Here is a 27,951-nt window from a genome sequence, read left to right as displayed (position 1 = left end):
CTTTGAACTAGAAGCCGGAAGCCGAGGCCTGTAGTGTTGTGCCGAGCGAATTTGTATGAGAATGTTGGGGATAGCCTGATCGTGCAAGTGATGATGGATTTTTTTTAGGTGTGATTAGTTCTAGCAAATGCCCTTTTAGCGCTGAAAAACGTAAACAGTAGAAGAAAAGCTGTCATTGATATTAACACGTTGCACTCGTTAGCCGAGATTTAAGAAGGCAGGCAGTCATAGCGACATAGGAGGCGAACCCTGCTGGAAAGGAGCCGCCATTCTGCAGGGCAATTCCGGTATTAATGTTTAAAACTCTTGTTGGACGCTATTATGTTATGAAGATGCATTCTCTGAGTTTCGTGACAGGACGATAAGAAGCAGGGTAGACGTTCTGTCAGCGCCGTACATTCTCTGAGTGACAGTGGCTGCTGTCAAAGCGCAGATTGACTGATATTCATATTCAGCTTTATAAAGGGGGAAAGGATGGCCACCGATTTGCAAGCCAAATATACAAAGCTGGCTCAGGAGTACTCAAAGGTGAGCATACGTTTCGTATATACTTTTAAATTTAGTTTACAAGCTAATTTATCGGTGTGGAGAGTATAGGATCAGTCGGGTGACTTGAATGTCAGCTCTATACAGAGAGATATCATTACCACTTCATGTTAACTGATGATGTTTTATTTACTTCAACGTTTTAACGGTGAAACAATTTTGTTTAAACGCTGTAATGAATGCACCGAGCATAGATGGAAACTTCCTTATTTACTGGCTCACTCTTCAGACTGCATTAATGAAGTTATGCATAGAAGTGCAGGATATACAGTACAGTACATTACTTTCACAGAGTAAATAAGAACCAAGTGAAGGAAAATTTAAGAATTGTGGGTGTTTTTAAAAGCTTTCTTTATTTGGTGTATATGCGCGCTTTGATAAATGTTTCCCCCAACCCAATTAGGTAGGTCTTATTTAAAAAACAGTTTAGTTCACGTCTTGGTTATAACTGTTTACAGACATGTCTCAATAGTATTGTAAATATAACAATTGGAATCCAAATTCGGGCGATAGTCAGGATTAGGCTTTTTTTAGGCAGTTAATCTATAGTAGACGTGGGGGAAATGTGCAAGTCCAGAGCCCTAACTAAAGTGATATTGATTTTTTTCTGTTCAGATGAAGTTTATTGCCCGGCCCTAGTGCTCAGGCAGTAGCATTATGTTATATGTAGTATGGCTGGAGACTCAGGACATGCAGGTCTGGGTGATGAAATGCCTGCAGTCACACATGTGTACAGTTTCTGAGCTCAGTGGGTTACAGAGTGCTAGCACTCTTTAGGACAGGGCAGAGCGGCACAGAAAAGCTGCAGTTCATCCATTTAATCAGAACGTTTTAAAAACAGTCTGCATTCCTTCACTTGTCCACCAGAAGACTGTTTTACAGTATTATATGCATAGCGTGACTGGTGAGGTTGTCACTCAGGAGGCCTACTGTTGCTGTTTCAGAAAAGCAACACCAGAGTCTAGTCAAGCCCATGTTTGAACCTTAGTAAACCATTAGGTCTAAACATACATTATAGTCTCTTGTAATTTATCTCATTTAGTGAATCAGATCACGAAAGCTTTACGGATGTTGTTCATTTTATGAAATACAGTACTGCTTTTCTGCTACAGTAATTTTACCTTTGCCTTGTAAAAAAGTTAACAAGTAACAGCTTAGTTAAGGAGCTAATGCAAACGAGGCCTCGATAGTGTTTCTTGAACAGCTAGAGGAATGTGCATCATCTGCAAAAGACAATGAAGTTTACAGTGTTAGGCAATTTAGCAGGCTTACACTTTTAAACGGTTAAGAAATAAATTGTAGGAAAACAATTGAAATGTCTAAATCTGCCCATATACACTGAGCCATTTGTTTGAGTGCAGCCTTATGTAGTGTTGCAAGTAAAAATCTATTCCATGCTGAAAAGAAACATAACATTTCGGCTGTGGAGCCTTCTTCGGGTGTGTTTCTTTTCTTCTCTTTTCAGTATAGAATAAACCTTTACTTGTTCCTTTGCAGCCTACACATGCTGACATAGCTATCTGCTTGAACTACTCATGTAATGCCTGTGTGTGTGTGTGTGTGTGTGTGTGTGTGTCTGGGATTCACTGTAGTTTTGTTTCCTCCAGCTCCGTGCACAGAACCAGGTGTTGAAGAAGGCAGTGGTGGATGAGCAGGCCAACTCGAGCTCTTTCAAGGTAGGCGATAACATCACCACTCTTGGCCTGGCATCATTGTTACAGCAGGGTCCATGGCTCTACAGACAGTGGCAGCCTCTGCAGGAGTACTTGGTATTGCACAGGGGTGCATTACAGCTCTTTTGTAGCTTAACTCTGTTTTTGGTTTCTTTCCCGGATGACGAATCACAGATCTGGGGACTTCAGTTTTTCTCTCATGCTGTCCATGTTAACTGGTGCCTCTAAAATCCCCTTGTGCATGTGTGCGTATCCTGCGATTGACTGAAATCCTGTCCAGAGTTCAGTCCTGCCATGTGTACTGTGCCTCTTGGGTTAGGCTGCATCGCATTGTGGATAGTAAGGATATAGGATAGTAAGGAGACAGTATTGATTCCCTTGTGTGTCACTCGCAGGAGCAGCTGAAGCAGAGAGAGCAGAGCCTACGCAAGGTGGAGCAGGAGATGGACAGCCTGACCTTCAGAAACCAGCAGCTGGCCAAGCGCGTGGAGCTGCTGCAGGAAGAGCTGGCGAATAGCGAGGCGCGGGGCAAGAAGAGTAAGGTAGAGCTGCGTCCACCTGGGGGCAGGGTTTGAGAGCAGTGTGACCGCCCAGTATACACACCGCAGTCCTGGGCACAGTACTGGGAGAGTACAGTGCAGCTTACATTAGGTGCTCTAGGCTGAAAAATGTTCAAATAAATCTAGGCCCAGGAGGAAGCATATGGTAAAACATATGTTTGTATTGATGTGTGTAAAAAGAAGTACAATCATTCAAGATGTGAAGGCTGTTCTGTACCGAGACATTTTCATGAGATATTCATACGTCATATGAGTGATATTTTCCTTCTTTTCTAACATGTAAAATTGCTTATTTTTTCTTTTTAAAAATCCACCAAATGTGGAGGTAGGACTCAGCTGTCCTGCAGTGAATCCTATGTCTGCTTGACTGAGTTTCTGACACACCTCTAACATGCCCTTCTGCTGTGCTGTTTCTCCATTGATATAGTTTTGTAATCCCAGTTTTACCCTCGTGATACTCTGTTGTGTGCTGCTGTTTGCATTAGATAGATGCATATCTCAGATGTCATACATACCCTCAAACTGGTGACATCTGATCGACGGAGGTCTTCTTCTAAGCATGCCAAGCAAGCCCATTGCCTTTCTGAGACATTCTGGCACCCGAGCAGGTGATTTTCACAGGTCTTTAGTCCTTAGTGTTACAAAAGAGCACAACTGACCAGCTAAAAGAGCAACAAGATTAGCCTGCAGTTACATGTGAGCTAGTATAATAACTGTCTTCTGAATTTTGACTTTTACTTCACTGATTTACTTGAACCAGGCAGATTTCGTTTTTCAGGTGTATTGGTAACTGCAAACAAAAGGAATTATTCTTTTAAGCTGAAGTTAAATTTTCCTTTTTCTTACTGCTGTAATTATGGCAGAGCAGTTCTCTAGTTTTCTTTTAAAGTTTTAGTAGTAGTTTTCTAAATTGACTAGAGTACATCACTGCAGGGTTCTGGGCTTTGTTAACCAAGAATAAAGTCACAGTATGATATTGGCAGTATGGAATTTGATCCATTTTGTCAGAGAATCACTATAGTTAGCTCTCACAGCCTCTCAGGCTTGTAGTACTAGTAATAAGGATTTCTTCTGCAATGGTTTTCCACAGCTTTGGGGCATAGCAAAAAAAAAAAGCCTTACTACCCATAGAGTGTAGACTTCTTCTTATCTCTTAAGTAAAAACCTTACAAACTTGTACAAACCTTAGAGTTTGTGTAGTGTGACATTATTATCTGTATCTGTATTGTGGCATGTTTTAAAATAAATATTTATGTAGATTTGCAAGAGATGTAGCTGTCTCTTTATAAACCTGAAAGTCTGCAGAATACAGTCCTTTGCCTGAATTAGGAATTATTTGCCACAGAATGTTTTTCTGTAGATGCCCGTTCAATAGAGAGAGCAAATGGATTGTCCTAAATTAAATTATATTGCTTTATATTTTATGACCAAATAAAAGTGAAATTTTGGGATTGCGGTTGTAGTCTGAGTGAGTGCAGAATAGAGCAGTCCTGCTGGGCTGCACCAGGCTGTTTCTATGCAGCTGCAGTCATTAATGTATTAATGTAGAGCTGTTATGGCCTCAGAGAAAGGAGATTCCAAATGTAAATGAAATGTGAGCCGACTCTAACACTTCCCTTACCAATCACTACACCCATGCACGGTTAGGTGTAATTCTACTTATTTATTACATTACATGAAATAGTACCATTTGCTGTGATTTTGTTTAATTAAGTAGAAAGTTTTATACTAATGCTTTATTAGAATTTTTACATTTGATATCTTTTGTTAATGCCTGTGATATTAAAGGTGAAAATATCAACATTTATAATGGATAAATTGATTATAAGTAAGAGCGCTTCTGGGATAACACACCACTTTTCTTATTGTTTTCGGCATCCTGGGGAACACATTCCAGCAGCGGGTCTTTAACTGGAGCCTTCCTGACCCCCGGTGGCTCGTTGTCCGTCTGGTTGCTAGTTTGGTGTGGTGGGGCCTGGGTGTGAAATCGCTCTTTCTGTCCGTCTGCTCCCTGCCAGCAGAAGACTGGGGACTCTCCCTCCCAGCATGCCCTGCAGCACCCCAGCGTGTTCGACGAGGACCTGCAGAAGAAGATCGAAGAGAACGAGCGGCTGCACATCCAGGTGAGCCCCGCCCCGCCCCGCCCCGCCCCGCCCGCTGGGGGAGTGGCCGGCAGGGCGCGGGAGTGAGCCGCGGCCTCTCTGTGTTGCAGTTCTTTGAGGCGGACGAGCAGCACCGGCACAGGGAAGCCCAGCTGAGGGAGCAGCTGGAGGTCCTGGAGCGGGACGCGGCGCAGCACCAAGCGGTTGTGGACGGACTGACGCAGAAGTACATGGAGACTATCGAGAAGCTGCAGAATGACAAGGCCAAGCTGGAAGTGAGCCCTGCAGACACACACAAAAAACCCACCTGCTGTTTTCTCAGCTTTCCCAAGAGAGCAGGGCTAGGGCTGGGAATTCAGATGACCTGCCTGAGCCATTAGGAGTCGACTGAAGGCAGTAAATATGGTCCTGCATATTTCCAGGGAGTCACAATCTAGGATCCACTTTCCTATTAATACGTGAATAAATGAGTCGCAGTAAAGCAGTAATTACACCACTGACACACCCTTTGTCTGTCACCCCTTCCATCTGTGCGTTACCACTCAGAAGGGATCCTGGATTAAATGTGTGTTCTGGATTAAGGTATTAGGAGCAGATTCTGAGCACCTCAGCATTATGCACATACGTAATTTTTCTTCCGTCTTGGGAACATTTTTCAGCTAATAGTGACTGAAAAGGATTAGATGATTCTTCTTATTTTTAAAAATGTATTACAGGTAAAATCCCAGACCTTGGAAAGAGAGGCAAAGGAATGCAGACTCCGAACTGAAGAATGGTAAACAAAATGCATTTTTCTTTTCTTTTTTTTTTCCCAGAACAAAAGATGAGACAATCCCAGGATGGGAAAGTTATAATCTGTTACATTATAATGTGGAATTTTGTGCTGCAGTGGAGTAATAGTGCCGGAAATCCTGTGAAACAGTTTTTTTTAGTAGTTACATTAAACATCTAGCATTTGCACGGAGCAGGTGTTGCTAGAGTTGCTAGAGTGCTGCAGGAGTCTCAGCTTTATAGTGAGATCAGAAAATGTCAGGACCTCTTGAGTGTTACTAGACCCGATAAGAGATTTATTGCAGCCTAGTTTAATAGCAAATAAAAGAAGATCAATGAATTTGAATAAAGTGTGGGTTTTCAACAGATTTATAAGGAGACTGAAAGCTCTTGATCTTAAAATAGAACAGCTTAGTGCTCGCGTGCAGGGAGTTTGGAAAGTCAGTATTTTAGGCTATTTTACTACAGGGGAAAGACTCCAGTTGAACCCTGTCATTGAAATACTACTGAAATGTGAATTGTTCCTAAAGTGAGTTTACATGTTGATACAAAGGGTCTGCCTACACTGTGCTGTCTCTGCCAACAGCCAGCAGCAGCTGAGGAAGTTCCAGACTGAGCTGAGCAGTCAGCTGGAGCACACCACCAACATCATTAAGGAAAAAGTGCCCTTCAATGACACTAGTGAGTAAAATTTGCACACAGCTACACTGTTCAGCTTTTTGTTTTCTAATGTAGCAAATTGTGATTTTCTTAAAGAGAGAGTAAAAGATAAGAGTAAAAATATATCTCTGACATTATTAGAATGGAAGACATGTTTTTGTAATTCTGTTTTTGTTTAATGAAAAGGTAATGCCTTCTGGTATCAGACACATGCACAGTGTCAAACTGTAGCTGTATTGGGTGGTTTGATACAGTAGTTTTGCCTTCCATTAGAGAAAGGGGCTGTGGGTTACTGCATAGGAACCAAAATTATATCGGTAGACCTTGTTGAGCAACGTGTCTATAAATAAGAAGCCAGCTTTCCGGATGTAATAAAAGTGAATTGACATAAGATGCTGATGTCCTTATTTCTGCATCACTTATCCGAATATTTAATGTACATTGTTCTTTTGGAATTCAGAATTTGATCAGTGCTTTGTCTGATCTCCGAAATAGAGATTTGATTTCCAAACTCTTCAACATTTTTTGTTGATTTCAACTACATACACAAGTACAGCATTCATATCTAAGTACGGCCCTTCAATCATCTGTTGCAGTTTGAATTAGTAATAATTAAGTTGAAAATAAAATGCATCTTACAAATTTATTTGTAGGGCAGGACTCTCTTTTGGTCGGGTAATTCTTTTTAAATATTCACTGACAAGGTTATTGAAAATCTTTTTGGAAATATTCTTGATTTTGGAATGACATGATTTTTCCTTTTGTCTTTGCCCAAGGGCATGCCCACTATAACACATTGAACGTTCCCCCTCACAATCGAAGACATCAGGTAAGCAGCCTGCTTTCATTTCCTGCTAGGTAATGGTTGTAGTTTTTTCATAATGACTTCAGCGTTCTCCCCACACTTAATTTATATTTATGTGTGGCCATAAAATGTGTTCTGGAAAAACTTCTGATGTAGCAGTAGTACTTTGTACTAAAAAGTGCTAAATGCCACCTTTTTATTTCTTGGAGTGAATAAGGAGTTGCTAGTTACCCTAAATTAAAAGGAAATTTAGTTCCAGCTACAGGTATGTTATAGTTTTATTTCTCTTTTCTCTGTGGTCGGGTGTATTTGATTAGTCAGCTGGTTTCACAATTGAGAGAAATCCAACACTGCCATGTGTTGGAAGGCAGCTGTTATTTTGAGGTCAAGAAAATACGCTCTGTGAAGTGTATGTATGAAGGTGTGGCTTAACTACGTGTCAAAGCAGAAAAAAGACTTTAGTGTATTGGGGGAGTAGCTACTGTAAATGACTGAAGACAACACATTTCTCTAGACATAAAAAAGTAAGTTGTATAAATTGTTATAAGTAACCATGCAATTAATTCAAAGTTAAATAAGCTGTATCATGAAAACTTTGAAAACACAATGCAGTTGTGCTTAAATGTAATGTTTCAAAGTAGTTGTGTAATGAGAGCTCGCTGAAGCATGGACTTTAGTTCCAATTTGAAAGAAAAGGAATATACCTTAAACGTTTAATATTTACATTGTACGTATGCTCTGAGTACCAAAAACAAGCAGTTTTATAAACCTTGTATTTAATTAAAAAATAACTTTAATTTAATAAATTTAAATGCCAGACACATAATGCAATAATGCTCAGTTTACTATCCCGAACAAGATGTTTAATATTATAAGATCATGCTGTTGCAAGAACTACAATACGAATTCAAAAGTCATTAACATTCTTAAATGTAAATGCTCAGATTTTAATTTTCTTTTTTAACTGAGGGACGGGTTGTGAACTCTCTTAAATAATAGCGATTTAATAAATGCTGTTTACATCACCAATGCGTGTTCGCCGTGTGTGTTAATATAAGTACATGTACTATATGTTTGGTAATGCACTGTTTGCTCCTTGCCACTGATTGAATCCTATCTCCCAAGCTTATCGCAGCTCTTGAACCACACTGTGCTGCTTCAGACAGCAGTGGATTCTCCATTGCAAGAAAGCTGATCGTCCTTAATTCCAGGCAGTCTAATTGTACTTTAAATGTATTTGTGTGTGTATGTCACTTCATATCATTGAGATGGCTTTTATAGACAAAGAGGGATTTGAATTACACAGTTTTCTTTCCCAATTCAATTTGTAAATTAAAACAATTTTATTATTTTCTTTTTTGTCCTTAAACCCACTAACACAGCACTGGTGGAATATTATGTTTTACCTAATAGGTGTTTCCACAGGGATTTTATGATGAACACACCTGATTCTTGACTGAGCAAGAGCTCATTTGCATCTTTGATGTCAACCAAAATGCATATCTGAAGGCTGCGCTGATGATACTTATTTGGCACATTGGCAGTGTGACATAATAACAGGTGTTTTTAAACGGTTATTATAGATGGAACCCGTATGTTCTAAACAGCAATGTAGGCTACCATATTTTTTTTTATTTTCAGGATAGTTGCCGTATAATTTAAATACAGAAAAAAACATGGGCCATCAAAGTCCCCCAGTACATTGGTGTGACTTGTTACAGCGTCTGATAAGGGGCATGGTTTTTGTTACGGCTCTTTTGTGATGGCTTATCATGTGTTAAAGATGGATTTTTCCACTGGATTTAAATCAGCTTCAGTGTCATGGTTAAAGCCAGTGCTATCTGCAGTAGCTGTGTCCAGTGCAGGTATCAGCCAGGAGAGCCCTGTGCTGACTGCCTTTGCCCTGTCCTCTCTCCAGCTGAAGGCTCAGGATGTGGCTGGCCAGGCACTGGGATTTGTCCAGGACCTTGTGGCTGCGTTGCTCAATTTCCACACTTACACTGAGCAGAGGGTCCACATCTACCCCCGGGACTCAGCTATTGAGCCCATTTCACCACTCAACCAGAAGGCAAGTGGGGTCCGGGGCTTAAAAGGGAGAATCCCTGCCGAGCGGGGTTGTGGGATACCGAGTACAACTGAAATGTTTCCTTGCATGTAGATGTATGTAGTTAAATCACTTGGAAATAGTGAAAAATACTTACATGTACAAGTTACACAGTGTTCCTTTGAAGCATTGTCCTCTGTAGTCTGAAATATCTTGATGAATGTTGTATCTGAAACACTTTTTTGCCTTACCTTTCTGAAGTACCTTTTTTTTTGGCCTTTTTTGAAGTTCTGAATCCGTGAAGATATGCATTGACCATGTATAAAATTGTGGTCCTCGGCTCAAAATAAAAACTTGCATGTTTTTCTCTGCTTTCTTAAAATTTCTGCTTTCAATGGAGCTCCTGACAAAGCTGCCTGTGGTTTCTTTGGCAGTTCTCTCAGTACCTGCACGAGAATGCAGGTTATGTGCGCCCCCTAGAGGACGGACTGCAACAACTGTTCGAGAGCATCACAGAGGAGACCGTCACCACGCTGGTGTGTAACACTTCCCTGCTCTGTCACAGCCCTGTGTTCTCTCATGCTACATGTGGTTTATTGGAATGAATAACTGACAATGCAGTCTTATTTATTTTTAGGAAACAACTGTGAAACTTAAAGACTTTTCTGACCATTTCACCTCCTATACCCGATTTCTGCAGAAGATACTTCCATACCAGTTGAAAAGGTCTTTATGATTGCTTTTCTAAAAAGACAAATTTCCGTGCTTAGAGTCTTCTATCACATTAGTTGTTTGTACTGTAAATTATTTTTTATTGTTCATTTCTGTTGTCTTTTAATAAGTCTTTATAAAAGACAGCTATGTAACTTATTGTTGTTCATTTAGTTAACGGCTCACCAGTAGGATGGTAGTAGTTTATCATTGAAAAGCAAGGACAGTGGACAGTGCACATTTAGAAAGTAATTTTCTGTGTCTAAGCATTGTTTAGTTTCCCCTCATTTTACTGGACTATCAGAAAATGTCAAATGTTATTCAACTTTTTTCTACAAAGTTGTTTAATCACCTGTCTTGGTACAGTTGTTGTTTGAGAATAACATTATCAGAGCTAAATGCAATAAATATTTAAAGATTGTTCATTGTAAGTAGGCTTCCTCAGCTGTGTGTGAGTTCCTGAACATGATGGTTTTTCTTTGTGTCTGTACAGTCTGGAGGAGGAGTGTGAATCTCCTCTTTGCACCTCCTCTCTAACATCGAAGAACAAGGAGCTGCAGGACGACATGAGAAAGATGACATCAGTCTTTGAAAAGCTGCAGAATTATATTAGTCTTCTGTCTTTACCAAGTGAGTGGCCAGCACTGTTGTTTCAAATAAGGAGAGGGGACTCTTCCACAGAGTCTGTTCTTTGGCAAAATTTGTCTGTTACTATATCTTATCAATAGGGGACACTTCCTGCTCTGACACAGCTTAATGCAAGCACGGACAAGGTTTATAAAGGTGAATAACGTTGAAAGTAGTACTAACATTCTTAGCAACAAGGGAGTTTAAATCCTGAAGTTTCAGCATTGTTTTTACTAATAGAATGTGAGCTTGGAGAGCAAGCTGGGGTATGCGAAAAGACGAATTCCTAATTCAAGAAATTGTATAGAGCTAATAAAGTGATCTTATCTTATCTCTCTTATCTTATAATTAATAGGGATTCTTAAAAATAACCTGTTAAATCTTGCATGCTATGTTCTGCTTGCTAGTTGTCTGAGTGTTTGTGTAGATCAGAGTGTGGCCATATTACAACATGTACAGTGTGTTCACAGGTACAAAACCAGAGGCTCTCCCTCCAAGTAGCTTCAGTGCTGTGTTTACTCAGTTAGCTGCATGTCTCCATGGCCTGCAGGATGCAATGAAAGGTAAGTGTGCCCTCTCACATGGCAAAGGCAGAGAAGCAAAGATGCACATTTCACCCCATAGTCTGGATGTCTTCTCTAAATCATTCATATGCTTTGTGGTAACAAAAATTGATAGTTCCTAAAAGAACAACACAGCAGGACAAGCCTGCAGTTTCATTTCTTATTTAATTCGTGACATTAGAATGCTGTTTGGGTAACTTTGGTGTCCTGGAACGTTTTACACAGGAGGAGGTCATGACAATTAGCACAGTATGTTTAATTCAAAACTTATTAAAAAAAACTACAATCTTTTAACTTTATTTACTAAACCTAGTTACTTTAGATACTTGATATATTGCTGTGTAGAGAATCGTTTGCCAAGCTTGCCTTTTTAAGGGATCGTGTGGTATTCTTGGTAAACAAGCCAACAGCTTTGCTTAGGCTTGTACTCCTGAGTAGCAAAGTTACAGCACAGTAGGATACATAATGAAGACTGATAAAAGGATTATAACCATGCAGAATACCATTCCCTTATTAGGTCCTACTGAAATGCTTGGGAAGTGTTCTAAACTTATTTGTTTGAAGTGGCATCGAATACTGCCACTGCAGAACACGATTTATTATGTTTAGACAGCGATTAAAAAGGCAGAGGAGCCAAGACATACAGTTTAGAGTCTAATTTCCATTATAAAAATACATTTTTAATAACATGCTTTTTAAAGTATCCTTAGATGAAGCTTGTGTGACAAGCAATTGAAAAGGGGACCACAACTTTTTTTTTATTAAGGTGCCTGAGAGAGCACTGTGTGTGAGTTTCATAGCTCTCTGTAACTCCTCAACTTCTCTCTCGCAGATGTTTCCAAGCACTACAGTCAGAAAGCCACTCTGGAACAGGATCTCCCAACTGTAACACAGAAACTCAGGACAACAAACGAATGCATCCTGTCCTCCCTAGGTTCCCTCACCAACAGCACAGGAAAGGTAACTGGAATGGGCTGTGCACGGTCCTGTGCAAGGAAGGTCTAAAGTCCAGGAACGTGTCAAAAACCAGTGACTTCAACAATGTACTGCCAACCCAATAACTGAGCTATATTAACTGGAGTACTGAACTATGAACCAGTATCCTGCATCCAGTGTAGCTATCTCTTGATGTGCATGGGGATTATTAGGAGGCCATGATTGGTATAGGCCAGGGGGAAATTTGTCCAGGATGCCGGAGTAACACCCCTACTTTTTTCATGAAACACCCTGGGATTTTTAATGACCACTGATAGTCAGGTCCTCGGTTTTATGTCTCATCTGAAGGATGGCGCTCCCTACTGGCCCCACTAACACCTCTTCCAGCAGCAACCTTAGCTTTCCCAGGAGTCTCCCATCCAGACACTGACCAGGCTCACACCTGCTGAGCTTCAGTTGGCTGCCAGTTGTGAGTTGCAGGGTGATATACAGTAGCTGCAGGCTAGTTAATTATATGTTTGTATATTTGAGCTTTACAAGTCAGTTCCCAATCACCTGCTCAGAGTATGAAATTAAGCATGCAAACGAGCATATTGTTATATTGAAGTACTGAACCTGGCATTTTCCTTTGATGAATCATGATTTTGCAATAGAACTGTGCAAAAATGTAGTGTTTAAAAAAAGATATATAACTTGAGTCTGAATAGGAAGAGATTTTGAACTTCTCACTGTGCAGAAATATGGGCTTAGCGATATAGTAGCTCTAGATTGCTGAATTACTGTTTTGTTTCTCTATTTGCAAGCAGAATGTGGCAGAAACAAAATGTGCTGTTTTTCTTTTGGTTTATGTAGATTGCCACATTTTTCAGCAACAACCTGGACTTCTTCACGGCCTCGGCAGGGTATGGGCCTAGGGGCGGCCTCGGGCTGCTGAACCCTCTCCAGGCAGAGTGCATGCTGCAGAACAAGAGGAGAGCTGCGGCCTACATCCTCAGGCTCAGGAAGGTCAGTCAGCCTGTCCGCCTGCATCCCAGCTGGGCTTCTGCTTAAAACACTTAGAGCTCATTAGTTGGACTGGGGGTGTGTTAAGGCGAGATAAGACCTTCTTTATTAACCTACTTAGTGTTTCTGGCTTACAGCAAAGTGTTGGCATTAAATCGACTGAGGAAGTGTGACAAGTCTAAGTGCTGTGTCCCTAAGTGAATCTCATCTTTAGGTACACATTATCAGCAATAATTGAAGTACATAAGAATGTAAAAAGATATCCTGTCTTCTGCTGAATAACAGTTTATCCTTGACTCATTACCCCCCCTCTGTTGTTGTGTTTGTTCTGGGGCGCCAGCCAAGGCCAGAGTCTGTACCCTACTTGGAGGCACTGTCTAACCGCAGAGTGCTAACCAGCTCCACAGAGAGTCGGGAAGGCCTCACACAGCAGGTACCCCTTCTTGCTTCCCTTCATTGCTTGTCTGCTCCTGCCAAGACATTTTCGGGGGATGCACCTAACCTACAGTAACTCCAGTGCTTGCTTCTCGTTTTCAAGTTTTGGAAATGAGTCCCAACACACACCCAGGGTCCTGGATTTTACTTTCTCTCACCGATACTAAAAAGCTCCTGGCTAATCCTGAAAGGAAGAAAATGTATTTCTATCTCTTTTATTTCTCCTTCTGATATGAACTTTGTATTAGATGTTTGTCTTTATACCACCAAATGTATTTGTTGGAGATGTGCTTTATGACTGCTCTTGCCTCCTCTGAAATCTTCCTGCAAGCGTCCGTATTATGTACCGTAACAAGAAAACTGAAACGTGCTGCTGGAGAATTCAACCCTCGTGTTGTAAGGCTACAGCTCCTAGGTGTTTGCTGACTGATGGGGTGCTCCTGTCAGGTCCAGCAGAGCCAGGAGAAGATCGCTCGGCTGGAGCAGGAGAAGGAGCACTGGCTTCTGGAGGCCCAGCTCAGCCGCATTAAACTGGAGAAGGAGACCCAGCGCATTGCTGACCTGGAGAGGCAGCTTAGCATGGCCCTAGCTGGACAGCTGCCCTCAGCCGCCCAGTCCAGCCCTGCTGCTCCCAGGCCCGACCAGGAGGGGACAGAGTCCGTGGAGCGTGACCCAAAGGAGCCTGTACTCACCACCAGCCTGGTTAGAGACGAATGCTGCCCCGCCTTCTGTCATCCTCAGCTTTTTATTGCTTTAATTTGGCGAGTCCTGACAACTCAACATGAGCAACCCCACACATAATGGGAATGTACAGATTTCTAAGAAACTGTTAGATCTTGACAGATGTACAAAGTTGAGCTAAACGATATTGATCTGTTTACTAGTAGAAAAGAGAAAGATTTATGGTGTTGTAGAACATATTCTCTTATCTAATCCAGAGTTCTGTAATAGGAAGATGAATAAAATAACTTTAACTTTTCAGTAGCTCACTATCTTGTATGAAACTGCTGACTGACTAGAACCCCAATTCTGTAGTGAAACAGTGAAAGCTAAGTAAGGGGAAAATGTGTAGTAATTTATTTTCTTACTTACCTTACAAACCATAAAGGAATGCTTTAGTTTGTCAACTGGGGTTAGTAGTTATTAAATTATAAAGTGAATATAAACTAGCAAGCAAATGCTAGTCTATAACTGATTGCTTGTTTTGTCACTTTTAATCTTAGAGCCATAACATAAAGTTTGTTTTTGTATTAAATCTTCACACCCTTTCTCCCCCTCATTTTTAGGTGGGCATGTTGACTACAACACAGATTAGTGAAGAGGTAAGTCAGTTTGTTAATAATTACTGCAACTAGACTTTTTTTCTTGTTGTTTTCCACTATTCTAATGCTTATGTTAAAGGAGATGAACCAAAAGTAAGCTCAGTAACAGGTAATAAATATTTTAATAAAACCAAATGATTTGGGGATTTGAAAACAATACCCCACCTGTAAAATGGTAAAAATCATGCTTTCATTATTCTGTCAGTGTGATTTAGATTTCATAAATGTTTTCTCTCTTATCTGTGGATGCATACTTTTACTATGTTCACCTTGAAACAATAAAAACTTAGATTTTTTTCAAATGTCTGTTTTCGTCCAGGATTTTGTATCTACTATGATTACAGTTACTGTAGGTAGTTTTGTCTTTAGGAGAATACTAACTTATAGTTATTAACATCAAAATATTTTCTTAATCATCTGTTTAACTTTTGACAGGCACATTAAATCCTTTCTTAACCCACCCTGCTGCCTTCTAATGTGATTGAGCTGACATAAGTCAAACAGCAGTGTGCTCTTCCTAATCACATGCTCGAAGGGATAAGCAGTGGGTTATGTAACAGATGAGTGTCAGGTTGCTTAGGTCATTCTTTATTCACTTGATTTTTTTTTTTACATGGCTTCTTATTCATGCCCTTTCTAACTCCTCATTTATAGTGTTTTATTCAAACCTGTGATCTAGTGTATTGACCCACAATGGTCAGTGTCAGGTGCATGTAAACATAAGGTGTTTTATGGTAGAGAATCATGGTGCATGTGAAGGTACATACAGTAGCATCAGGCAGCCAGGCTGGAACCTTGTGTCCTTGTTTCAGAGCAGTTTGATCTTATCCTGTGTGATTCGGTGTCACATTGGGAACAAATCTATTTTAAATTGTTTAACAAGGCAAGTGCACTCAAACTCAGCTGTGATCATGTGCACTATCCAGTCACCCTGGGAGCTGTTTGGAGGGCTATACAATGCATGTGACTGACAAACACACCTCTGTACTGTGTGTGCAGGCAGGTGACGAGCAGTCCCGGGAGCAGCTCATCAAGAGTCACTACATGAGCCGCGTGGCTGATCTCACTGCGCAGCTGCAAGTGGCTGATAGCAAGGCTGTCCATTTCCATGCTGAGGTCAGTACTTAAGATCTTCACCCCCCTGTTCAGACCCAGATTCTTTCCTTAAGCCCCCCTCCAAGAGAAGAATGGAAAGTGGGGGAACCTGAGGATGTGCTGATGGGAAGAACACTGGGGATTGTGCATCCAGATGTGTCATTGTGTTGTCAGTTCTCTTTAAAAGATCAGTTTTAATTGTCTCCAGAGTTTCACTGTAAGTTAGTAAGCAGGGCAAGGTTCAGTTTAGCATCTGCAGTATTCTGGGAAGGTCACTGTTCAGGCATCAGTACGTAAGGATTTATATATATATCCATACCCGGAGAGACTGTTGGCTTTGTTGCTGGGAAACACATGGTCTGTTTGTATGCATTGCATCACTGGAGTCATTGTCTGACTGTTTCTTACTCACTGTGTCGGAAACAGAAGTGATGCCAGATGGAGGTAAGGAAGGGATCACTAACTTTAGACACTTCCCATGTGGAGAACAAATTCCTCAACACTATCTGAACTTTGCTTTGCCAACATTATGGATTTTTGTTGGAATATGGAGAATGTCTTGGAAGGAATTGAGGTTTGTACATCTCTCCTGTTTCTCCTTCACAGTGCCGAGCACTGGCTAAGCGACTGGCACTGGCTGAGAAATCTAGAGAAACGATGACAGAGGAGGTGAAAATGGCCAATCAGAATATCAGTCGTTTACAGGTATGGTGATAAAAATTGGCAAACATGAATCACAGAACATTGACTGTAACAGTTATTTTTTATTTACATCATCTTTTGTGGACTTTTCAAGTTCTTCATTTACACTGACAATGTTCCACATGTTTTTACTGTATGAGATAAATTGTAGCTATGGCAAGAAGAGAATCTAGGTCTTATTTGCACTTTGAACAAATTGTAAACGCTCTATGAGTTAACTGAGGCCCTGCGGACAATGTGGAGTTGTGAGCTTTGTTGCACTGACCCAGTGTGACTAAACGGTGTGACAGACTGAATTTATAACCCGTGAAATAACAGCCACAGCAGGAATCCTTTTGAAACGAAAGATGATATTGTTGAATCAATGGTACTTTAAACCTGATACATTAAACCCAGCAAAAACAGTGACAAGCATAGGAACGTTTTTAAAAAACATGAAACTTGATTTAACACCTTGGGGAAAAAGCCTTATAAAAAATCTTCAAAAGGGGGAATTCTTCATCGCTTGTTGTGTGGGGTCCTCTGGGGTATTCCCTGTCCAACAAATGGGAAATATCTGGTCCTGCACTTCTATCCTCTTGTGGCGTTTATTTTTGTTAAAAGTTGGATTTTAAAAAAAGGTTCACAACTTGGAAGAGAAGATTTTGTGGTTTGTTTTTCCAAAACTCCATAAAGTGGTATCTCGTCTTTTTGTTCTGTTAAAGAGGAGCTTGACAGGCATGCTGGGAAAGATGCCAGGAATGTCTCTTAGTGGGGAGATTAGAAGGTCAGAAATGCTGGCTTCATTCGGTTTCCGCATACCAATGTAACAGTAGACTTTCCTACTGTGTTTGAGCTCTGGAATACTTGTCCACAGTACAAAGGGAAATTTTCTAAAATTTGCAAACCTGCTTCTTGATCTTTTCATACTCAAGCTGCCCTTCTCTGTTATAGCGTTCATGTAACCTCAGTTTTGTAAAAAATAATAATGTAATGCTTAGTATTATGAGAAAACAAATGTCAATTAATTAAAAGAAGACCAGATGAGTTTGTTATGTTTCTGAATTACTGTAGCTAATGTGACATCAGATGTGTTATACTAATGAAAACAGAGGACAGCCTGTATTTCTCCAAATCATGGCATCTTTATACTGTTGCAAGTAGTGACAGCAGTAAAAAGCTGGCACTCAGTTTGTGAACACCCTTGCAGGATGAGCTGACTACCACCAAGAGGAGCTATGAGGATCAGCTGAGCATGATGAGTGATCACTTGTGCAGCATGAATGAGACCCTGAGCAAACAGAGGGAGGAGATCGACACTCTGAAACTGGGAAGCAAGGTGCGTAGAGTGTAGCACAGGCACCCCTGAAAACAGGTCCAGAAAGAAGAGCATGATGCGCCCCACTTCATTTCTTACAGTGAATAAATGAAGTGTGTGTTATCAGCTTTACAGTACCCAGGAGTACACTGAGATTTACTGAATTAATAGAGCCCTGTAACTGGGACTTGATTATCAACCCATGCTACTGTAAGGCTTTGGAACATTCAGCTTTGTTAATTTTTAAAAATAAATCTTCAATTATACAGCTGATTTTACTTTAAAGATCTGCCCTGTAATGGCTCGGAAAGTCCAATGCTTCTTTATTCTTGAAATAGTGAGACTTATTATTCTTTCTTATAAAGGTAAGAACATTAGAACAGTTACAAATGAGAAGAGGTTAATCAGCCTGTCTAGCCCTAGTAGTAGATAGTAACTAATTCATCAAAGTTTTGTGGGGAACACTGAAGCTAGCTTTGTATTGCTTCCTTTGTATAAATTCTGAATTTAGTTGTACAGTGTTGAATTGTAATCAACATCTGCATTTGGTGGTCTACAGCACACTCCTTACACTATACCTTTGGAATGTTTTTTATGAAGGTGATTCAGAGTTTTTTTTATTCCTTTGCCTTTAGTTCCTGTGCTATATAGGGGTACACCTCCTCCTTCTTTCTTGTGTCTCTGGAACAGTGCACTAATCAACCAATATTGCATCCATCTCCATTTCAGGTGTCTTTCATTTCAGTAACGTCATAAATCGCTGCTAATGTGGTATCTTCTGCCCATTATCTGTTTCTAATACTCCTAGCATTGAAATATAAGCACTTAATTAATTGGTCCTTTTTTATTTTTCCCTTTTGTTCTTCCTTTATCTTTGCTACCCATGTAACTTCCTAGTGTTAATTTTTTTAATTTTGTCCCCTTCCATTCTAGTTTAAACATTTCTGGATTTCAGATAAATCTCGATATTTGTGCTAAGACAACTGGTGCCCATGTCATTTAGATGTAATCTGTACAGATGGCCTTTGGCATGGAAAGATTGCCAGTGGACCAGAAAGCTGAAGCCTTCTTCTGCAAACCTTGTCCTCATTCACGTGCCATGTTGATGGACTGACCTGTGGTTAATGTTTAGAGAAGTAACTGTTACTGAACTGTTGAATTAAATGCCTCTCAAGAAGATATATGTTTCAAATCCACCTTAAAGACATTCTTCTGTAAAAATGTGCTATTAGATAACTTGTCTGGTAATGACTGTATTTTCTTTGCTGTCTTCCTGTCTTGTTTATAAGTAGAAGCTTTAACTAGATGAGAAACACAAGTGGAAATATAGTGATCCCTTGCCAGAAGTGCAGATGATAGCAGCAGTTCAGGAAAACAGATTGTTTGAGTCACTGGACTGGAAGTCCCTTTTATAACTCATGGAAGCTGACAGAGCTGTAGCACTCTACTGCCTGAAAGCATGAGGTATCAGGAAGCAAGCTGATGTGAAAAGCACCTGTTCAAACCTCAGGGAAGCAGTTAACCTTTTCTGTTTATACAAGGGCAGATCAAAGATCAAAGATCAAGATCAAAGTCTACAGCATGTGGGAGCCAGTAGACACAGCACAGGTACAGGAGTGGTTCAGAATTCTGTGCATGGGTGAGGTCTTTTGGACAATTTGTGTAGACCCATGTTGGGAGAGCAATTCAGGTTGGTCACTTTATCAAATTTGGGGAGGGAATGAAGCTGATGATGCCAAAATCGGAGAGAGAATTTTTTATGCGTTTGAAGTGAGCTTTTATAAACTATCTCTTTTGATCTTGCCTTATCACTTACCTCTAACTACATTTTCTTCATGATTGAAAGGCCTAAGGGGTGTTTTGTGGCAGGGGCAATACATTCTTTTAAATACCAAATGCAATACTATTATACAAATGTAGGAAACTAAACTTCTTTCTACATCTACCCAAAAACACATATGTCTATTTTTGATATGTTTGATTCTAATCTTTTTGATATGGCTGTTTCTAAAATATGTCCATTTCAAAGTTTCATGAAATGCAAGGAGAAAATGTATACACATATTCTAAATATGAAAGGCTTTTACAAGGTATAGATAAGGGGAAGAAGTTAAATGCAAATGCATTCTACAATTAAATGTTAATGAAGTCGGTGTTTTTTTTATTGATTAATTTTTAGTATAGTAATGTCTTTCTCCTCCTTTTTTCTCATTTCTATATTTTTCGTATAGGCGAATTCCAAAAAGAACAAGAGTCGCTAGACGGTTCAAAGGCAGGCTGCACCTACAAACTGGAGCAGGGTGGAGGAGGTGGGGAACCAGCCTGCGCTGCAAGGTGGGGGATATTATGGGGTACCATCCTCCTCCTCCTGCTGAGAGAACGGCACAGTGAGGAACTGTCTTGGAACCAGGGATCAAACTTCTTCAGTAACCGACACAAAGCAGAAGGGATTTGAGCAGAAAGCCAGGGTCCTGCCTTAGTAAACTGTTTCTATATATTTAGTCCCTTTTTGTTAAGTGCTTCCTTCCATCCAGGAAGCAGCTGTTATGATAGCAACTAAGGAAGAAGATACAGCTGTTTTGTTTTGGAGAAAAACTGTTTTCCCAAGTATATCAGGAGTCTAGCACATGTTAAAGCTGTTTATAGACCTGGAGGAAGCTAGATTTTCAGTCAGTGAGGTGAATTCAGTGATGTGTGCTTTGCTACTGGGAGAAGCTTGCCCTGACTGTGAGAGTGGGTTTTGCCAGTGGGATGTAGCCACACACTGCAGAGCGCCAAAGCCTGGAAGAGCGAGGTCAGCAGAGCCAAACTTACTGGGTCTCACTTTTAGACCACAAACAGTACATTGCATGTGGAGAAGATCTGCTTAGTCTGGGAAGTTAGGGTGCATGACAGCTGAAAGGGATAAAATGTGTATGAAAAATATTTTAAGTGAGAAAGATAAAAAAACAGTTACTGTTTTTATTATCATTAAATTCTTAAATAGCTTATCACTGTGGACATGGATTCAGTGGGATTACTAGCAAGTTATTTGAAGTCCAATAGTTTTGCCAGTTCTGGAAGAGGTTTTCTCCTTCATTTATGTAGGTGTAAAATTGCCACGGTTTCTCACACTCAAGTTCTCTGTCGCACAGGGGGGTATAGGAGTCTTGAGTTTCTGAATGGCTGGTAAAGGCTAATCCATCCTCTCCTTATTCTACATAAGGTTTGTTTTTATGAGATTAGATTTTACTCTAAACACTTTTATATGAGAAGCCCAGGGTGGAGAAGCCAGTGGTACAGTATGTCACACACTGAAGAGTACAAAGATGAAGTCTTAAGGCCCAAAAAACCCAAACAAAAGTCTCAGACAACAGAGCTGTGTTATAAGTTAAACTGCCCAGAATTAAATATTATAAATTGCTATAACTTAGAACTCTGAGACTTGCTCAGAAAACGTTTAGCTTTTGTACATGTATTTGGACATTTTACAATTACAGTTTTACAATTAAAAAAGTTCTGCAGTGAGCCTGGCGGGCAGTTGTAACCTTCTGACACAATTATATCCTCTGTTCCTTTTTTATCACTAAATAGCAAGACCAAAACGCAAGTTGCCTTTCACATACTTTAAAAGGGATGCACTCTTATTCTTTTCTGAATTTCTGTATAGATGGATTCATTCTAGAACTAAAGGCAGTAGCTTTTGAAGGTGGTTGCTTCATGATGAAAATCCATTTTAATCAAATATTAAACCATGAGGTCACAGAAGGAGAGAGCAATTTCCTGTGTGATGACAATTTCTGCTTAGATGTTGCCTCCCCTGGCTCAGTAGCCCTATCCTGTCCATAGTCAGCTATTCCTCTGCACTACTCTGAGAAGAGTTTGGAACGAAACTGCACACTTAGCAAGCCGACTAACGGCTCTGAGTCCGACATGTTCTTAAATAATACATTTAAATTACTCTCATAACATCTCGAGAATGTTGGAAATTATTCACTGTAACAGTATATGTGTAAAACATTATATGGACTGACTCGTGTTTGCCATAGAAATTGTACACCATAGGAATTAGCATTGGATGTGAAGGGTTATCATACACTCCACTCCTGATGAAAGTAACTATTCATTGTTCTGTGCACTTTTTTAAAAAAAAGAGTTGATTTTTAATTTTGTAATGTGAAAAAGATAAAAAGGTTGAATGTTTGTTCTGTTGAATTGATGAGCATTGTATTTTATGTAGTCTGAATGCAGTTATGTTTATCTACCAAAAAGCCAAACGTCTAGAGAGTTCTGTGTTTTAGACATTCATGTCTTTAGTCAGTGAAAGGTTTTACTTCTTTGGCAGTCATGTCAATTGTGTCCATTCAGTGAGTCATTACCTATGTCATTGGTATAAATAAAATGATCTTAAACGGTATCAGTATTCTGTTTGAAATGCTTAGTGCAGGATGTTTTTTGTACCTAAAATCATGCAAGAAACTGAAACTATTTTTTGGTACAGATGGAGACCTCAACAAACTCAGTATCTCTGAAGGATGCTCACAAAAATGTATATCAACACTAAAAGATCTTTTAGATGTGAAAAACTGTTCTTTTACTCTGACTTCCTCTTGACAGTGAAAATGCTTGTGCTGTATGTGGATCTAATTTAAGGAATCTTGCTATAATACTAATGCTGTTTTTCTTCTGGCAATAGCTGACTCCATTACATATAGGATTAATATCTTAGAAAATTATGTATTTGGAGACTTACAGTATTGCATGCATGTTTTTCTTATTGGTCTGTAAGGGGAGATATGATCCTCTCAAAATGTTGAACATTATAACTGTGTAGGATGATGAAGTCGATAACCTTTTTCTCTTGGAAAAATGGCTGTATGAACCTTTATCTTGAGTGCTCTCTCCCACTTAGCTGGGAGGCTGAAGTGAATCTCATCATCCACTCGAGATACAATGAGTAGTTTAGGATATTCTTGGCATACGACCCATGAATCATAAGTTATTCTAACCATGTTGCTTAATTAAGTTCCTGAGATTAGGGAGAGGAAAAATGTTTAAGCAAATTAAAGAAAACAGAGGGGGTGCTCTTTCCATTTCCCCTCGGTGGAGTTGTCCTTGTATTTAAAAGGGACTATACACAAATAACTCCGGTCTAGGGTTTTAAATTAGGTTATCTATGAATATTTATATTTGGTTCAGTTAGAAGTTGCTTTTGTTCATGTCCCATATGTTTAGTAAACATGATGGTTTTATCGATATGTACAGAGAACAATAATGCCTGTTCTCAGTGTTTATTCCACATTTTGGAGGCAGGGTTCAAATTTAAACTTCATAAGACCAGTCTAAATTTAAAGGCTTTAGGGTATCTGCTGGGGATAAAATCCAAAGTTAATTCTTCTGTTGTCGCCAGCCCCTTTTGCTGTTTTTGTTATCCTTGTCATTTTTATATTGAGTCCATGATCCAGATATATGAAATGTGTTAAAGGCTGCTTTTTTACACCTTGTTTCCTTAATTAAAATAGGAAACGAGGGAGGAAATTGAGAAGACAAAATAATTAATTGTCATTAATAAGCCAAAATATCCATTCTCCTGGAGCAGCTAATGGAACAGCAGGTACAACTTGTAAAAGCTGATGTGATGTTGGTTAACTGACAGATTGCTGCAACAGCACTAAACATGGATGTTCAGATGTGAATTATTCAGCAATTGTAACTGGAGACATCTCAAATGAATAAAGGGAACAACAAAAGTACTTAATACCCACAGTGTGAAGCTGGAGTGTCTGAAACATAAAATTGCTGAACTGGAGGACAACTGTCAGTGTTAAAATATTCACATATCCCATTGGATTTTTTAAAAACAAAACCACTGCGTTTCCAAAATTGGAACAGCATGGAAAGGGCACAAACAACATATGGAGATCACTCTTCATGGAATTGCAACAAGCCTAAAGTGATTATTTTTATTTTTTAGATGTCTCTGATACTCCACTGATAGACACTTGCTTTTAAAACAAAACAGGCAACCCAGTGTATTTGCTTGGATAAGTGTTCTAAAATGAGATTTTACCCAAATTATAGCCCTGTGCTGCCTAGCAAAGACATGCACATGTAATAGTGAGAAAAACACTGATGGAAGCTGCTGTTCAGTCTCATATGATAGTAATCGCTCATCCAGTAAACACTTTGCCTGATCATAGCCTTAAGCATTGGAAGAATCGGATTTGGTTGGATAGACAAAAAACAATGGCACCTGCTGCCCAGGTAGGAATGCAGATAATGTTTTTTGGGAAGGCAGATAGCAGACTGTGTAGTCTTCTCAAACATGCTTTACAACAGGTACATAGCCTTCTCTATTCTGAGAGAGCTGTTGCTATAACACAGGTGCTCACATATTAGCAATTTTACTGAAATGCAATTGGGAATCGTAATTCAAAAAGAAACATTGATTCATTGTCTCAGGCTCACATCCACTGCAAAGCTGCAGAGAAAGCTAGCGTTTGCCATGGTAGCTGGCCACTCACCTGTCACTGAGTACTGGTTACTATGGAAATATTCCCACAGGAAATCTGCATCACCTGCAAGCAATTTACTTCCACTCCTGAATCAGGTGGTGCAGAATATTTAAGGACTGCTCTGACACTGCTCAGGGCTCTGTAATAGTTTTATCTCTGAGTCCCTCTAATCCTTGTTCCTATTTCTCTAGTTTTGCCTTGCTTGGAATACTGACCTGTCTTGTTAACTACCTCGTTTCTGGATCATCCCTTGGCTTGTTATCTCTCTGTGTATGTTCGGCTATGGAACCTGCTTGCTGTTACTACAGTGTCTTCTGGATTTGCACTTGCTACGTAATGTGTTTCACCTTTCCAAGGATCCAAGGATTCACCTGCTTTGTCCACTGCCTGCTCAACCACAAACCTGAATTGAAATGTGTTCCTGCTTGCTACGCCACCACACTGCCTGTGTGCACATCTCTATTGTGCCTTCAAAGACCTTCTTGCCTTGTTAAACGTTAAATGCATTAAATAAGGTTTTTCAATGTGTCACAAAAATGTTTCAGCTGATGAGATGTTTTGTCTAATCAGAAACAGTTAAACAAAAACCACCTGGAAACCATGTTTGTTTTTTAAACAACAGAAAAAATACTCAATTGCTCTTTTTATGGAATGAAATTGCTATGATTTGAAGTTTTAATACATTTAAAAAATAACCCTATGTCAGTGGGTTTGTTTTGCTTTATTACATTTGTTTAGGCTTCATTTTATCTTTATTATGCTTTAGCTCATTTGTGAAAATGTAGGAGATCCTTTTGACGGTGTTTACAGATGTGGCTCAGCTGCTGAGAGTTTGGAAGATGTCTTCTTCTCACTGGCTTTCTGAGATTATCCCTGTGGAGAATGGCCTCTGGAGACCCCCCCCCAAAACACCAGATTAAGAGCCTTGAAGTTTCCACCCACCCATGTCAAAACATCTCTTTCAAACTGACTTTCACAGTTCCATTGTCTCTGGGGGTGTGAAAAACAAGCTCTGTATCATTTGTGCTATTCTCATTGCAGATAATCACTAGTTTGTGATGCATCCTATAATTATTTCCATAACCCTGGAGAAAGCCAGGAACACCTTGTATGCACACATGAGGAGCAGACAAAATAATATCCATGTGTCTCACTTCTTGACAGTCTTGCTGAAAACTGCAGAAGTGCTTCCACTCCCTTGCCAGTGGTGGGTTGTGACAGCGTGTGGAGCTTCTGTCATGTTCTTGTTTTACTTATATAAGCACAGCAACAGAGGCCCTTCTGTAGACCAGGCGCTCCCTGATGGTGGGGGGTTGGGGTTGGGACATAGAGGAGGATCTCTTCAAATTGCACAGATGCTAATTCTTTTAACTGTTTTTCAATACTGAAAAATGTTTTTCAAGAAAAAAGCATATACTCCCCGATCTTCATAGGTGAAATGGTCTATTTGAATATACAGAAAAGGCAATACTTTAGCTAGGAAATGGCAATGATTATTTGTTGTGAATACTTGAACAGGTTGAAATTAAATTCTTTTAGCAATTTTTTCCTTTGTTGTTGTGAGATACTACTTAATTGGAAATCAATAATTAACGTACTATATTGTATATGTGCTTCACATGTTCTTTTGTATTGATGTATAGAATAATAATACCGAAGGTGTGAAACCATTTTTGTGACATATTGAATAACCTTTAAAACTGCATTTAACATTTAACAAAACAAAAAAGTGGTTTCACATATACAGAGGTACAAGGCTAGTTTATAATTGTACTAGTCCATTCACCACACCAAGGGATGTACTATACCCTATGAGTTGTGTGCCAGCAGAATTGATTGTTCCTCCTGCAGTATAATGGATCAAATCTGTGGATCTATAGAGGACTTCTGACACATACAGTAGGTCTGACAATGTGTAACAGAAACACTGGTTTTGTATAGTTATCTTTAGCTTCAAGCAATTGCAAATTAAATAGAAGCAGAATATTATGAAGTACAGTAGAGTACTCAGTCTTACTATGGCATGTCAGTATTAAATGGTGTCAGCCAGCAGTCATATCACCCTGCAACTCACAACTGGCAACCCACTGAAGCTCAGCAGTGTGAGCCTGGTCAGCACCTGGATTGGAGACCTCCTGGGAAAAACTAAGGTTGCTGCTGGACGAGGTATTAGTGGTGCCAGTAGGGGGAGCTCACCCTGCAGTCTGTGAGGGTCCTAATGCCCCAGTATAGTGATGGGACACTATATATATAAAAAAGGTGCTGTCCTTCAGATAAGACATAAAACCAAGGACCCGACTCTCTGTGATCATTAAAAATCCCAGGCTGTTTCTCAAAAAGAGTAGGGGTGTTACCCTGGTGTCCTGGCCAAATTTCCTGCTGGGCTTTACCAAACATGGCTTCCTAATAATCCCCATCTATGAATTGGCTTTATCACTCTGTTCTCCTGATAGCTGAGAGCTGATGTGTGAAGAGTGTACTCTGCGCACTGTGGCTGCTGTCGCATCATCCAGGTGGGGCTTCACACTAGGTGGAGAAGAGTCCCCATTACCTGTAAAGCGCTTTGAGTGGAGTGTCCAGAAAAGTGCTACGTAAGTGGAAGGAAATGATAATATTAATCTGTGGAACAGTTCCTTAACTGTCCGGGTTCTGCATTTCATACGCCTTGGTTTTTACTAGAACCTTCCTTCCTCTGCCAAGCACTGAGCGACAGGCGTAGAGGTGGAATAGACTAGTGAGAAGAGGGGGTGAGCACCCTGTAGACGTCTTCAACAGGTAAACTTCCCTTTTCAAGCCTGCTCGTTACACGCATTAAGAAGTGTCAGAGGTGGAAAGAGTGGAAGGTGAGTAATAAGGTGAAGTTATACAGGCAGGAATTGAACTGCAAAGGGGATGGGCTATGGTGTAGGGTGCTTCTTAAAGCACGTGGAGCTGGTCTTGGGCCTGAGTCACTGGTATGCTGTTGGTGACTGATAAATTCTGGAAAATTCTCAGATCTTCCTGGAAACAGTGACCAGGAGATGTGCTGGTAAGAACCCAGTCAAATCTTTGTGGCGTACAGTTAAGAACTTGAAAGTTCAGAGCCACATTAATGGGACAGAGATTCGGGGTGGCAATAAGCAAATTTGTTATCTGGTGAGTGGACTTTCCTCACCAGATTAAAGGCTGTTTTACTTCAGCCATTGCCTTTTCAATGAACTCTACTAAACTCTTTTAAAGGGTCAGGGTACAGTATATTCCTTCTTGTTCAAAATTATCTGTCCATACAATATACTGTAATACTGTATATATAGCCTCAATACTTTACATTTTGGTTTGGGGCTTCAGAGGTTTGCAAAATGCAGTGGTAACAGTTTTAGTGAAAATAACAGAACTGATTTCGATACAAATGTGGATTAAAAAATGTATGAGAAACCGATATGTGATCCAGATGTTAACACGGAATTTCAAAAAACACAACCAAAACCTACTTTCCTACTTTACTGGTGTCTTTCGCTGCTTTTTTTTCTCTGCCATTCACGGGGTACAATTTGCTCTTGATTTTTTAAAAATATAATTGTAGGTGCAAACATGATAAATGGCAGCACTGATGTGGAAAAAGAAATA

The 27,951-nt window shown here is 39.9% G+C and overlaps 1 protein-coding gene across 6 annotated transcripts; it reads left to right on the top strand.

Moving 5' to 3' along the window:
* Positions 1-4: 4 nt before the first annotated feature.
* On the top strand, positions 5-22,247 carry ppp1r21 (protein phosphatase 1, regulatory subunit 21). 6 transcript variants are annotated; one of them, XM_088934272.1, is made up of 23 exons: positions 5-528; positions 2,154-2,222; positions 2,615-2,761; positions 4,801-4,902; positions 4,992-5,156; positions 5,598-5,656; positions 6,239-6,333; positions 7,089-7,141; positions 9,036-9,185; positions 9,596-9,697; positions 9,799-9,887; positions 10,366-10,502; positions 10,970-11,062; positions 11,895-12,022; positions 12,851-13,003; positions 13,341-13,433; positions 13,883-14,137; positions 14,722-14,757; positions 15,757-15,873; positions 16,459-16,557; positions 17,744-17,872; positions 19,398-19,459; positions 20,083-22,247. In XM_088934272.1, exons 1-22 carry the CDS (start codon positions 475-477, stop codon positions 19,446-19,448), a joined length of 2,376 nt encoding a protein of 791 aa, XP_088790398.1. In that variant the 5' UTR covers positions 5-474; the 3' UTR covers positions 19,449-19,459; positions 20,083-22,247. The 6 variants fall into 6 exon arrangements, with proteins under 6 accessions (XP_088790398.1, XP_088790395.1, XP_088790397.1 ...); XM_088934269.1 differs by having other exon boundaries at positions 6,206-6,333; XM_088934271.1 differs by having other exon boundaries at positions 4,798-4,902.
* The last annotated feature ends 5,704 nt before the right edge of the window (positions 22,248-27,951 follow it).

The sequence above is a fragment of the Atractosteus spatula genome, chromosome 15 (genome assembly GCF_055471065.1).
Source record: "Atractosteus spatula isolate fAtrSpa1 chromosome 15, fAtrSpa1.hap1, whole genome shotgun sequence".
In the NCBI taxonomy this organism is placed as follows: Eukaryota; Metazoa; Chordata; class Actinopteri; order Semionotiformes; family Lepisosteidae; genus Atractosteus; species Atractosteus spatula.
The sequence above is the reverse complement of the archived record's forward strand: the minus strand, read 5'-3'. Positions and strand labels throughout refer to the sequence as shown.